The 14,453-nt window shown below is 42.6% G+C and overlaps 1 protein-coding gene across 1 annotated transcript; it reads left to right on the forward strand.

The window, feature by feature from the left end:
- The first annotated feature begins 501 nt into the window (after positions 1-501).
- On the forward strand, positions 502-10,882 carry prdx2 (peroxiredoxin 2). The gene is made up of 6 exons (XM_080216336.1): positions 502-574; positions 4,265-4,382; positions 5,842-5,995; positions 8,242-8,364; positions 8,896-9,026; positions 10,591-10,882. Exons 2-6 carry the CDS (start codon positions 4,277-4,279, stop codon positions 10,671-10,673), a joined length of 597 nt encoding a protein of 198 aa, XP_080072462.1. The 5' UTR covers positions 502-574; positions 4,265-4,276; the 3' UTR covers positions 10,674-10,882.
- Positions 10,883-14,453: the final 3,571 nt, after the last annotated feature.

The following is a 14,453-nucleotide window of genomic DNA, read 5'->3' on the forward strand; positions in this document are numbered from 1 at the left end:
CTGCGTAGGTTTCCTCTGGGTGCCCTGATTTCCTCCCACAGTCCAAAGATATGCAGGTTAGGTGGATTGGCCGTGCTAAATTGACCCTAGTATTGGGGAATTAGCAGAATAAATGTGTGGGGATATGGGAATAGAGCCTGGGTGGGATTGTAGTTGGTACAAGCTCAATGGGCTGAATGGCCTCCTTCTGTACTGTAACGATTCTATGAATTTAGCATAACCAACCTAACTTGCACACCAAGGCGCAACTTAGCATGGCCAATCCACCTAACCTACACATCTTTGGACACCAAGGAACAATCTACCATGGCCAATCCATTCTCTAACCATCTTTATTTCCCTTCCTGGGAGTGCCTAATTATTTAAGCATTTCATTCCAAAAGTTGCACCGCGCTGAGTGCATCCCGAAACTGAAAAGTCACGCTGAATTCACAGAGTGGCGGTCCCTTTAAGTGATGTATTGTGCTGAGTCATTCTGTACTTAGATGTTCAAACCTCGCGAGTTCAGCCTGATTATAAAGGGAGGAGGCGAGGAGGAGTGAGTCCTATCTACAGGAGTACTGAACAGACAAGGGTAAGTGATGGTGATATACAGAGAGCGCTAGTGTGTTTCATCCCAGTGCAGGGGGAAGCTTGTCTCTGCGTTTGGTTTTAACAAATAACTATTTAGTTAAAAGATTTTCCCTTTTGCAAAAAGTGCATTTGGGAGCAGGGATTTTATTTTTCTTACAAATATTCTGAAAGGGGTTGGAGCTTTTGTTTAGCGGGTGAATGGCCTTTTTTACTAGCTGCACAAAGGAGCTGTGTGTGACGCAAATCCTCTTTTAAGGACCCCGAAGCTTCCCCTCCCCCCAACTTACAAAAGGATCATATAACACCCAGAACAACAAATTTACAAAAAAATTATTTCAACTTTAAATTTGAAAACTAAAGCCTAGATTTAAAAAAAATTTCTGCTCCACATGACGCGTACAACCTTAATCTTCACATGAAATTAACAGCACTATGTATGTATCTATCTATTGTCTGTAGCAATCACAATATCTATCTATTTCTCTATAAATATCTATCTATTCATTGTGTCCGCAGCAGTCACAACATAGGATATAAATTTCAACTGAGCCATCCTGCAACATTTTAACAGCGTTCTCAAGTGTAGGATAGAGATTTAAAACTTGCCATGCTGCAACATTTTAACTTTAAATGTTGCTAGACAACTTTTATTATTATTTAGTTACAAGTAGGCTTAATTCTCGCAACAGTACTTTAACCTATTTTGTGAGACTTAATGTGTCCACCCAAGTCCGATGCCGGCGTCTCCACATACGGCTACATTTACGCTGAAGTTTCTGTGATAGTCTTAGTTTTGAGGATAGTTTCTTCATTTAAAATAACATTGTAAAATTAATGTTTCCCGTTAACTGATGTTGCTAGAAGTGTTGAATTTCTGCTCCTAATTATATTCCCCCCCCTAGTTTTGTGTTGGCTCTTGAGCTTCCACTACTCGTGTTTGCTGTTTGTAAAGAGTTGAGGATATGATACTTCCTGTTCTACAATCTACTGTAATAACTGAACTCCCCACCATGATGAAATGATGTCTAAAATAAATTTTGCTTGCCAATGTTTCCTTAACTAGTATCACTGAACTTGTCAGCACCTTGCTACAGTTTCACTGGAGGGAAAATGAGGCTATCCACCATGGTAAACAATTTAAAGGCTGCTATTTATGTCAGTGTCTGCCTAAAAGGAGATTTATTAATAGTTTGAATCCCTACAGTACAAATGGAGGCCTTTTGGCCCATTTGAGTCTGTACTGACCCTAATCCCACTTGGGGCCCTATTCCTGTAACCCCATGCATTTATCCTTCATTTGTGGATCAGGGTTTGTTGGCTAGGATGGCATTTATTGCCATGCTTGTGGTGACTTTGATTTATATGTATACAGTGAAAAATATTATTTCTTCTGTGCTGTACAGACAGCATACCATTCATAGGGAAGGAAAGAGTCAATGTAGTGTTACAGTCATAGCTAGGGTGTAAAGAAAGGTCAACTTAAATGCAAAGTAGGTCCAGTCAAAAGTCTGATAGCAGTAGGGAAGTTATTCTTGAGTCAATTGGTATGTGACGTCAAACTTTCTTTTCTCTTCCAGAAGGTGGAAGAGAATGTCCAGGGTGCTTAATTATGCTGGCTGCTTTTCCAAGGCAGCAGGAAATGTAGATGGAGTCAATGGATGGGAGGCTGGTTTGTGTGATGGACTGGGCTACGTTAATGACCCTTTGTCATTTCCTGACTTGCGTCTACCAATCCCCTTGTTGATAGGGTGGACAAGCTTTGAGTCTTAGTTACTTGCTGCAGTATTCCTACCCCTGTCTGGCTCTGGTACTTGTATGGCCAATCCAGTTTTAAGTCAATAGCAACCCTGGGATGTTAAATTATTGTGATTAATCCTTAAACATCACTAACATGGAGGTAGTCTTGCTCTTAAAGCAATATTTGCTTTAAAACTGCATTTGGTGTAAAAACTGTAGCCTGATCATCACTTATGCTTGATGTTTGTGGTCAGGCAGGTGGCTGCATTTTGTCCAGGGAGATTTCAAGAACAGGTGACTTGTTGCATATCAACATTTCTGGTTGAATGGAACTTGAACTTGTTTGTTGGAGAGCTGATGGGCTGAATGGCCTCCTGTGCCATTATGACTAGTCCAGGCTAGATGTTTTCTTTCTGTTGCTTGGTGTGCTGATCCCTTGGATAAACATGGGTGCATTTGCCATCTGCTGAGCCTGTATGAATGAATGGTTGTCTCAATAGCCCTCACCCTGAACTATTTCTCAAATCCAGAAAGCTTAGTGCTGCCTTCAGTGTTTGAATTATTCAAGGCTTGTAATCGATCTCAACTGGCAACTTGTCAGATCCCTGAAAACACTGGCCTTCAATGACATTTACTTCAGTTTCCTAACTCCAATGATCCTGAAGGGAGCTCATTTTTAAACTTAGTTAGGAAATTTAAAAACAAGTTAATTTGAGTTTGTTTACTTGTTTGGAATGCAGAAGAACTAACTAGATTAAATCATAGCATCCCTACAAAGCAGAAAGAGGCCCTCTGGCCTGTTGTCAGCACCAGCATCTAAAACCCACCCAAGTCCTATCCCCATAACACCATGCATTTACCTTGGTTAGTCCCCCTGACAAGGCAATTTAGCATGGCCAATCCATCAACCTGCACATCTGCAGACAATGACCCAAGCTGGGAATCAAACCTGGGTCCATGGTGCTGTGAGGCAGCAGTGTTGATGACTATGCTGCCCCAAATCCATTGGCCTTCAACTAGTAAAAATGGGTGGAAGAGTGCCATATGTATGTTGATGTGCTATAGGAAGCATAATGCTTGTGGTGAGGTAATCAATACTGCAGTGTGCACAACAGATTGGGTCATCTAGCTATAGAATTTTCATTCCATTGCAAAATTAATTGGGTGGGTTTTCCTGCTCCTGGATGTTTGGGTACCCCCTGTCCTATAGAACCTTCTGAGGTATGAAGAAGATTGTAAGCAGTAATGGGCTAAACTGCTGCAGAAGGCACCAGCATAGGTCAATGACTTCCCTTGGGCCAGAGGTCACTGCACAAAATAGATTAGAAATCCATAACCCTTGTCAACACTTATTTCCATTTCTGAGAATACTTGATTCTGTCCAAACTTGTGCCTTGATGCAACTGGTGATCCAATGCCTGAACAAATGTAAGGAAGTAAATGTTTAACTGTAGTATTTTGCATGTGGCCTTATTGCACACTTGTTACATGGGCAACATGGTGGTTAGCACTGCTGCCTCACTGCACCAGGGACCCAGATTGAATTCCCAGCTTGGGTCACTGTGTGGAGTCTGTACAATCTCCCATGTCTGGGGGTTTCTTCCTGCAGTCTGAAAGACATGCTGGTTAGGGTGCATTGGCCATTCTAAATTCTCCCTCCCTCCAGTGTACTCAAACAAGTGCCAGAGTGGTAACTCAATTTTTCAGTAACTTCATTGCAATGTTAATGCAAGTTGACCTGTGACAGGAACTTTAAGCCTTTTGGAGCTTGGGCAATATTGCATAAAGGCAGTTGGGCTTTGAGCCAGCTTATCTGTAGATTTTCAGCTATCTATGGGGTACAAAGCCAGGTACCCACTGCTTTATGCAGACTTTCAAGGAATGCCTACTAACAGTAAGTGCTGTTTGTTTGAGACCCTGTGACTTATCTTGAATAACTCTTTCCCCCATATAGTTACCACTTACAATGGCAGCTGGAAATGCTAAGATTGGACACCCTGCCCCTGACTTCACTGCCACGGCAGTGATGCCAAATGGAGAATTCAAGGACCTGACCCTGTCCTCTTACAAAGGTAAGAATCCTTAAAGTAGCCTTGTGCTGTTTGCTATATTGGGTTTTAAGATTTTAACACTCTATGCTGAATTGCAGCAGGCTCAGTAAAGCTGAACAGGACTTTGTTCTAGAACTGTAATCAAAGCACTTTGATTCAGACACTTTGTACTTGTCAGTTGTATAGACTAGTTTTATATTCCCTAGATTGTAGATGGTTACAGGTGATTTTGAAGTAGAAACTTTTTTGGCAGGGTTGGGTGGGTGGTGGGCAGGGGGGGAGGTGGTGTGAAGTTTGAGATTGAGGTCTTGAGTTGGGAAGCTGCTGTTAAAATGCAGAACCATCCTGAGGCAATAATATGCAGTTATAAAACTGCTTCCTTCCTAACTGTCCCTATCCCTATATGCTACAATGTTGTTCAGCTTTGGGTAGCACAGTGGCTATCACTACCACCTCACAGCATAGTAAGAAGTCTCAAAACACCAGGTTACATCATGACCTCAGTGCCAGGGACCCAGGTTTTGACTTCCATTATGAAGTGCTTCAAAAAGTTAGTCATGATGTAAAATAATTCCAGCCTCCCAGACTACCTGAATCCACTAGTTTGCCTACATCTGCAACAGGTCCACAGCAGAGACATCTCCCATGTCAGACTCCTATTATTGCCTACAGCCCAGCCTTCAACACCAGTCTTGATCAATTGGGCCAGTGGGCTGACAAATGGCAGATGGAGTTCAATTTATTCAAATGAAAGGTGATGCATTTTGGCAGATTGAACCAGGGCAGGACTTGCTCAGTTAATGGTAGGGTATTGGAGAGTTAAAGAACATATCTTGGGGTATGTTACCACTCAAGTGGAGTTGCAGGTGGACAGTGGTGAAGACATTAGCATGCTTTGTTTCATTCAATCAGAACATTGAATATAGGAGTTGAGACATATGGTATTCCACACTTGGAATACTGTATACCCTATTATAGATATTAAGTGCAGAAAAGATTTACTGGGACTTGATGATTTGAGTTAAGGAGACTGGTCAAATTGGGACACTTTCCCTGGAGTATAGGAGACTTGGGGGTGATTTTTTTTATAGAAGTCTACAAAATAATGAAGGGGCTAGATAGTTGATGTTTTATCAAAGATAAGAGTCTAAAACTGGAGGGCATAGGTTTAAGGTGACAGATGCAAAGAGGTCCAGAGGGCAGCTGCTTCCCTGCTGCTGTCAGACTTTTGAATGAATCTAACTTGTATTAAGTTGATCTTTCTCTATGCCCTAGCTATGACACCTTTTTGTTGTCCATCTATCTGTACCCTCCTTGTGTATGCTATGAACAATGCTTTGTCTAGCACAAACATACATTTCACTGTATACCATACATATGACAAATCCAATGTGATGGACTGAAGGGCCTGTTACTGTGCTATATTTTCTAGTTAAGTAGGTTACATATCTAAGTTGATCCAACTTTTCTCCAACTCTAGGGAAATATGTTGTATTTTTCTTCTATCCTCTGGATTTCACCTTTGTCTGCCCAACGGAGATCATAGCGTTCAGTGATCGGGCTGCTGAGTTTCGCAAGATCAACTGTGAAGTAATTGGTGCCTCCACGGATTCTCACTTCAGCCACTTGGCCTGGTAAGAATTTCTTTCCATTGCCAATGAACTTGTGGCAGCAAAAAATTAGGACAATCTTTAAGCCCAAATTCCCTTTGCTTGTTATCAGCTATTGACATGTGGCTTGATATCCACTGATAGTGGTTTGACCAGACCTGCACACTAAGAAGGATGTGAAAGCATTGGAGAAAATGCAGAGGGGATTTACCAGGATGCTGCCTGGTTTGGAGGGTAGGTCTTGGGAGGAAAAGTTGAGGGAGCTGGGGCTGTTCTTTGGAGCAGAGGAAGATGAGAGGTGATTTAATAGAGGTTTGAGATGAGGGGATACAGTGGATGTTCAGAGATTTTCTCAGGTTATAGCTGTTCCTAGGGGGTATAACTATAAGGCTCATGGTAGGAGATAGACAAAGGATGTCCAAAGTGGACTGTTTACTCAGTGGTTGGGGTATGGAATGCACTGCCAGAACTGATAGTGGAGTCAGACACGTTAAGAACGTTCAAGCAATTATTCGATAGGCACATGGAACACATCAGAATGATAGGGAGCGGGATAACTCAATCTTGTGTTCAGACATAGCTTGGCACAACAAGGGCCAAAAGGTCTATTGTCCTGTTCTGTTCTATATATATTTCCAAGCATTCAGGATTAAATGTCTGGCTAGCTGTCAGAGCACATGATTGTTAATTGCATGGTTGTGGGTTCAAGCCCCATGTTGGCCAATTCATATTTGCACTGCCTCAGCACCAGAGATCCAGGTTCAATCCTGACTTGGGTGACTGGAGTGTGTTCTCCCTGTCTCTGCATGGGTTTCCTCCCACAGCCTGTGGTGGCTAGGTGGATTGGCTATGTTAAATTCTCCTTCAGTGTACCCAAACAGGTGCCAGTGTGGCAACTAGGGAATTTTCACATTAACTTCATTGCAGTGTTAATGGAGGCTGAACTTGTGACAAATTTTTAGTTTCCCTTTGAATGACTGGACCTTCCTGCCTATGTTTCTACAGCTTGTTCCACTCCTTTTTGCCTAACAAAAAGGAGTGGAACAACCCAAAAAGTGGAAAGAAAGGGGTCATAATGCACTACAGTTCAGTGTGGAAATTAATTGGGGAATAGTGTCAGTAGCCAGTGTAATTTTTTAATGTTGTATGCCTGTATCTACTAACTATCCAGGACCAAGGTGTTTCTACAGCTCAGTCCTGGATTGTTAACTAGTGGATACAGATGCACAACTTTTTAAACTTGGGGAGGTGTCAAGTAGACAATCATTAGTTTCCACACCTGGATCACCATTTACAGAGCTGAATTATTGATTTAGCAGTGACCTCTTTGATCACTTTTCATCCTACAGTGAGCAATTAAGGATGGGCAATAAATGCTGGCCAGCTATAAAATAAAATTTCCTGATGGACTGCTCAACTGCATTCTATTGTACTGAATCTTGGACTCAGGTTTAGCTAACCTAATCCATGTTTGGAGTTGATATTTGATTAGGTGGTGAGATAATTAACTCCTGTCAAACAGGAATAGGGGGAACCACATTTAGGTCAATGACTGAACTTTCACTATCTGGTGATTACGTGGCCTCAAATACATAAGTAGCTTTGAACTGGTTTTGCCAGTTTGTAACCTGTTGAATAATGGTGGGGGTCCCCTGCTGACAGGACCAGAAGATCTTTCTGGCACAAACGGCCTATGTCAGTTCCTTGAACATAAATTGTGTTTAATGTCATATAATGCCCAGTAAAAAAATTTCAACACCAGGTTAAAGTCCAACAGGTTTATTTGGTAGCATGATTTTCAGAGCATCAGGTGAACTGAACTGTCACACTCAAACAAGGTCATACATAGACACTTGATTACAAGATAATGGTTGGAATGCAAATCTTGAATACCTGCACACGAGGACAGCCTCAACCAGATCATGTAACCTCCAACTTGCCTGGGCTTGCAAAACTCTAACCGTCCTGGCTTGAGACAATTCACAAATCTTTAACCTGTGCTTAACCCTCTCCACTCTGTCTGCACCTGTTATTCTAATATCTTATCAAGTTTGGCTCAAACAGGGCATAGACAAACTCTTTTTGCCTGTGAAGGGGCAGCATTCCAAAAGCTTGTGCAACAAATAAACTGTTGGACTTTGTAATCTGGTGTTGGGGCTACTTACTGTGCCTGCACCAGTCCAATGCTGGCAACTCCATCATATAATGCCCATACACTTGAGTTTGCTTGAGTTTGGCAAATTAAGTGCAACTAATCTTGTACTTTTCAGGACTAAGACCCCTCGTAAGCAGGGTGGTATTGGTAACATGGATATCCCACTGGTTGCTGACCTGAGACAGTCCATCTCCAAAGACTATGGCATTCTGAAAGAGGATGAAGGAATTGCCTACAGGTTGGTTGGAAGTTTCAGCATTATTTGAGATTTCCTTGGGTTACTTGAATGGGTCAGTTCCAAAAGATTGTTAATTGCAGTGGAATTTTGTATAAGTCAGTAACAAACTCCTCTTGATGTCCATGGTGTTTGATTTCATTAAGGTTTTAAGTATGAGTTGGTTTTAGTACTTAAAATCCCTACAGTGCAGAAGGAGGCCATTTGGCCCATCAAATCTGCACCAACCACAAGCCCTATTCCCATAGCCCCCTCATTCAGGGAACCTGCATGTCTTTGGATTGTGGGAGGAAACCCATGCAGACATGGAGAAGGTACAAACACCATACAAAGTGACTTGATTCAGGAATTGAACCTGGCACAGAGGCAGCAATGCCAACACTGCCACCATGCTTATTGGGACCTGTTGCCTTCATTTTCATGATGCAAAAAAAAAACTTTGGTCAGATATGAATTGAACATCCCTGAAGTAGAGTTGAGCTGGATTTTTGGGATGGATAAGCATTTTTAATTTTGTTTTCTTCCCCCATTCAGAGGACTCTTCATTATTGATGATAAAGGAATTCTGCGACAGATTACAATCAATGACCTTCCTGTTGGCCGCTCAGTGGATGAGACCCTGAGGCTGGTTCAGGCCTTCCAATTCACTGATAAACATGGAGAAGGTAATCTATCATTAGATACTCCAGGGGGAATTTTCCACTCCAGCTGAGGCAAGAGAAACTAGTACACAGCTGGATTTCTCTCCAGATAATTTAGGCATTCTTGTGCACAAATATTCTGGAGGCATGGTCCCAGTGTTGCAATTGTACAGGGTGGTGAGACCACAACCAGAATAGTGTCCAGGTTTTTTGTCTCCTTTTGAGAATGTTTTTGATTTGTCACATGCAACATAATGAAAATTGTTTGCACTTTATACAGATAAAGCACTCTCTTCACAAAGGGAAGGAGAATGCAGAATGTAATGTTAGTCTTAGCTAGGGTGTTGAGAGAGATCAAATTAAGGTAATATGGGGACAGTTCAGAGGAGAGTCACTGAATTGATTCTGGGGATGAAAGGGTTGGGGTATGAAGAGAGATTGAACAGTTTGGGCTTGTACTCACTAGAGCTTGAGGGGATCTGATCAAGATAATATCCTCAAAAGGATTGAGGGAACATTGGGTCTACATTTATGGGGCAATCTGGAACAAGAGGTCACAGATATAGGTTGAGGCAGTAGATTAAAACTGGGCAACTACTTGCAGAGGGTGGTGAATTTGTGGAACTCACTGCCCCATAGTGCAGTGGAATCTGAATCATTGGTTTCAAGGAGATAAATATTTCTCTGGGGAGGTTTGAGACCAGGAAAAGATCAGTCATGATCTGGTGTTAAGGGCAGAGTGGGCAGTATTTGCCCACTTCTGCTCCTAGTTAATTCCCATGCTGTCAAGGGCAGGCCTTGCATCCCACTCCATCCCCCAATACCCACCAGGGCAAGCTCTACCCACTGCCCCAACCCTCAGGGTTATATTTAGCTGTGCCCCCAAGTAGCTTCCCTTGACTGCTCCATATTGAAAATCTTGGACCCCTCCCAGGTTACAAAGTTGGGGGGGAGGGAACTATATGGTGGGGAAGCCTACCAATCATAAAATATCTGAAACATGTGAAAGTGAGGTTCCTGTATGGGCCAGAACTTTGCCTCCCTAGCAAGAGGGTGGGAAAATCAATCTTCCCAGTGAGATTCTAGTTTTCTGATTTGCAACATTGTCCATGTTGCTATTGGGAGCCATGAGCATGATCATGACCATCTTGAGGGCTAAATACAAACTTGTAGCTGTTTCCTGGTCACTTCCTTGTATTGGTAAACTCAATCTTTTCTCACTAACCAGTTACCTCTGCAATGGTGATTGTATTTTTTTGTAATGTACTTTCTGAAGCTGGATTGTCTGGTAATTGTTTACATAAGAACAGGAGGAGACCATTTGGCCCCTCAAGCCTGCTCTGCCATTCATCACAATTATAGCTGATCATCCAACTCAGCCTAATCCTGCTTTCTCCATAACCTTTGATCCCATTCACCTTGATTTAGTTCTAATGTTAAAATTAGCCTTGCAGGCCTTCACTTTCAAGGGTGTGGGTGTATGAGAGATTTGGCAAGGGACCTTGGGCTGTTAGTGACTACACAGTGCATTAGCTAGCAGAATGAAGGGCCACTTGTACAAGACTAATCTTTCTCTGTTATCTCCTAGTTTGCCCTGCTGGCTGGAAGCCTGGTCAAGACACCATCAAGCCTGATGTGAAGGACAGCAAAAAGTTCTTTGAGAAACAATAGATGTTGGGTCCAATCCCAGGGCTGAGGGTTAAAGGAAAAGTTGTATTTTTGTTAACTGCAGGCACGTGTGGAGAGCAGATGTAGATTGCTGCACACTAGGATGCTTTCAGTATTTTTGTGCATCTGTGCTCCAAGTGACAAGGTCTAGTTTGTGCTCTTGTGAAATGTTTTTTTTACTGTGCCAGAATAAAAGGATTGAAAGAGCAGAACTGTCTTTGCATTAATACTTAAAATTGGTGCCCAGTATGGGGAAACCTGTAGCTAAATCATACATTAAAATCACAGGGTCCCTACAGTACAGAGGGGGGCCACTCAGCCCATTAAGCCTGCACCAATGATCCCACCCTATTCCCTGTAACTCCTCATTAACCCTGCCAACTCCCCTGGAACTATGGCCATGCTGAATTGACCCATGTACCTAACTCAACACCTTTGGACAATGGGAGGAAAGCTGTACAGACATGGAGAATGTGAAGAGTTTGCAGTCACCCAAGCTGGGAATCAAACTCTGGCACTGAGGCAGATTACAGACTTTTGGTCACATGTAGACTTGCTTTCACACAGCAATGAAGCTGCTGTGAAAAATCCCCTAGTTAGCACACTCCAATCCTATTGGGTACACTGAGGGAGACTACTTGGACTCAGCAATGACTTTCTTGTGCTCAATGCTGAGTTTCTCCAGCTTTGTTCCTGAGCTAACAGCAGAACTTGAGTTGATGTAGCTGTTGGCAAGCTTTGAGTGGGGGTACTAAGCCTGCATTTTTCTAAAGTTTCAACATTAAGGTCTCAACTGTATCAGTGGGACATTGCACATGCACTACCCATCTCTAGCAGTGCTGAAGCACATTCACCACTGATTTGTCACTAAACTCTGGATTTAAAAACTAAACACAAAGGCTTTCTTGGTGGCTGATGCTGTCAAGTTTCCTGCTTGGTTTTTTTTTTCAAGCAATTTCAACTCCAACCATGACAGCAGTTTTCTGATCCCTTGTGAATTATTATTATTATTGTGCTTGTATTCACCTTTTTGTCATGCAGGGGTTTTGGCAACATTCTCACTTTAGCAGCATCATACAGGGCACCACAATGATTAGCACTGTTCCTCAACACCAGGGACCTGGGCTCAATCCCTGACTTGGGTCACTATCTGCACAGTTGCACATTCTCCATGTCTAGTGGCTTCCACCAGGTGCTCCAGTTTCCTTCCACAGTCTGAATACATGGTTGGGTGTATTGGCAATGCTAAATTTGGCAGTGGTTAACTCTGCTGCCTCCTAACACCAGGGACCCAGGGTTCAATACCCAGCCTCGAGTCACTCTGTGCAGGATCTATACATTCTCCTGATGTCTGCATGGGTTTCCTCCTACAGTCTGAAAGATGTGCTGATGAGGGTGCATTGGCTGTGCTAAATTCTCCCTTGGTGTACCTGAATAGGTACCAGTGACAATTAGGGGATTTTCACTAACTTCAATGCAGTGTTAGTGTAAACATTTAAAATCTGGCAACTGCCAAGCATGGAACATTATCTGTGCTCATGTGAAGCCACTACTGTCTTGTGCTGTTTTTGTCATGTATTGGGATAGTGAAAAGTATTGTCTCTTTACAGACCCAAGCATACTATTTGGTGTAGAATATAATAAAGCATAGCTAGGATGTTTTTAAAAAAAAAAATCAACTTATATGGTGGTTTCATTGGTCACAGGCTTGAGTCAGTTGATCCATGATTTCAGACTTTTGGTTACAAGTAGGCTTACATTCACACAATAACTTCATTGCTGTGACAATTCCCTAGTTACCACTCAGGCACCTGTTTGGGTACACTGAGGGAGAACTTAATATAACTAATTCACCTAGCCAGCATGTCTTAAATTTAATTATCCTGAGAACACTTGCTCTTAGTTAAACTAGCTGTGTACGTGCAACGCAAATCCTAACTTTAGTACACATGCCATGATTACCAAACCCTCATTAATGGTTAATTGATTCACAAAACCCTAGCAATGAACTTTGAGGCTGGGGGAGTTCTACACAATGCAAGGAAATTGCAATGATAAATGGTGTTGTAGTCACTGATCACCCACAAAATGGGGGATGTTTCAGCTTGGATCCTTGTGGGGGCCTTTTGAAATGTGTTTTTTTTGGTATGAGCAATGGATTTAGGTTTGCCCAGTCTATCTGAGCATTGGCTTTCTAACCAATGGGGTTTGATAATGGTTTTAAAGTGTGGTGTATCAATCATTTGCAGCTACAGTTCAACTTAAGTTTACACTTGGTGAGTTTGGTACCAGCTTAAGTGAGCTCAATACATTGAGAATAGGTGTTCAACTTCTGGAATACAGTAACAGTGTAGAAGACAGTAAGCTGTCTTACTGAGTTGGTGTCTTGTGACTCACAGCTGCAAGATGTGACACCACACCAAGTTATGCTTAAGTAAGCGTGAAAAAAGCCACCTACTAAACCAGTACACAAGCCTTGCTCAGTACAATTGGACCTTTTTTTTTGAAGGTGCAGGCAATGTATTAACATTAAAACTTTAGAACCTAAAGCCACTTGTGACAGTGCTCTGGAGTGGGTAGCTATTTGCAGAACTCTAATGATTAACTCTGTTAATTTCCCTGATTTGGTTTATTGTCATGTGTACTGGAATACAATGAAAAGTATTATTTCTTGCACACTATACAGGCAACCTTACCATTCACAGTACCCAAGGGAGAATGAAAGGAGTGCAGAATGTAGTGTTAAAGTCATAGGGTGTAAAGAAAGATCAACTTAATATGAGGTAGGTACATTCAAAAGTCTGGCAGCAGGGAATGAGCTATGAGGAGAGGCTGAATAAACTAGGCTTGTACTCGTTAGAGTTTAGAAGAATGAGGGGAGATCTCATTGAGACGTATAAGATGATGAATAGGATAGAGGTGGAGAGACTCTTCCTGCTCAGAAAGGACAGTAGGACTAGGGGGCACAGCCTCAAGATAAAGGGGGGGTGGTTTAGAACGGAGTTGAAGAATTTCTTCACTCAAAGGGTGGTGAATCTCTGGAATTCTCTGCCCCTTGAGGTGGTGGAGGCTGCCTCACTCAATATTTTTAAGACGCAGGTTGATGGGTTTTTGATAAGAGAGGGGATTAAGGGTTATGGGGAGAGGGCGGGAATGTGGAACTGAGCCACGACAGATCAGCCATGATCTTATTGAATGGCGGGGCAGGCTTGAAGGGCCAGATGGCCTACTCCTGCTCCTATTTCTTATGTTCTTATGAATAAGCTGTTCTTGAGTTGGTTGATGTGTGATTTCAGACTTTTAAGTTTGTGTCATAAGTAGACTTACATTAACACTACAATGAAGCTACTGTGAAAATCCCCTAGATGCCACATTCTGGCACCAGTTCAGGTCCAGAGGGAGAAGTTAGCATAGCCAATGTACCTAACCAGCATGTCTTTTGGACTGTAGGAGTAAATCAGAGCACCCAAAGGAAAACCCATGCAGACAGCGAGCCAGGGTGGCACAATGGTGCAGTGGTTAGCATTGCTGCCTCACAGCTCCAGGGACCCAGGTTCAATTCCAACCTTAAGTGACTGTAGTTTGCACGTTCTTCCCCCTATCTACGTGGATTTGCTCCAGTTTCCTCCCATAGTCCAAAGATGTTTGGGTCAGGCTGATTGGTCCTTAGTGTCAGGGGGTTAGCAGGGTAAATTTGTGGGATTACAGGAATGGGTCCTGAGTGGTATTGTCGGAGCAGGCTTGATGGGCCGAATGGCCTCCTTTAGTGCTGTAGGGATTCTA

The sequence above is a fragment of the Carcharhinus amblyrhynchos genome, chromosome 33 (genome assembly GCF_965287045.1).
Source record: "Carcharhinus amblyrhynchos chromosome 33, sCarAmb.v2.hapA, whole genome shotgun sequence".
NCBI classification, from domain to species: domain Eukaryota; kingdom Metazoa; phylum Chordata; class Chondrichthyes; order Carcharhiniformes; family Carcharhinidae; genus Carcharhinus; species Carcharhinus amblyrhynchos.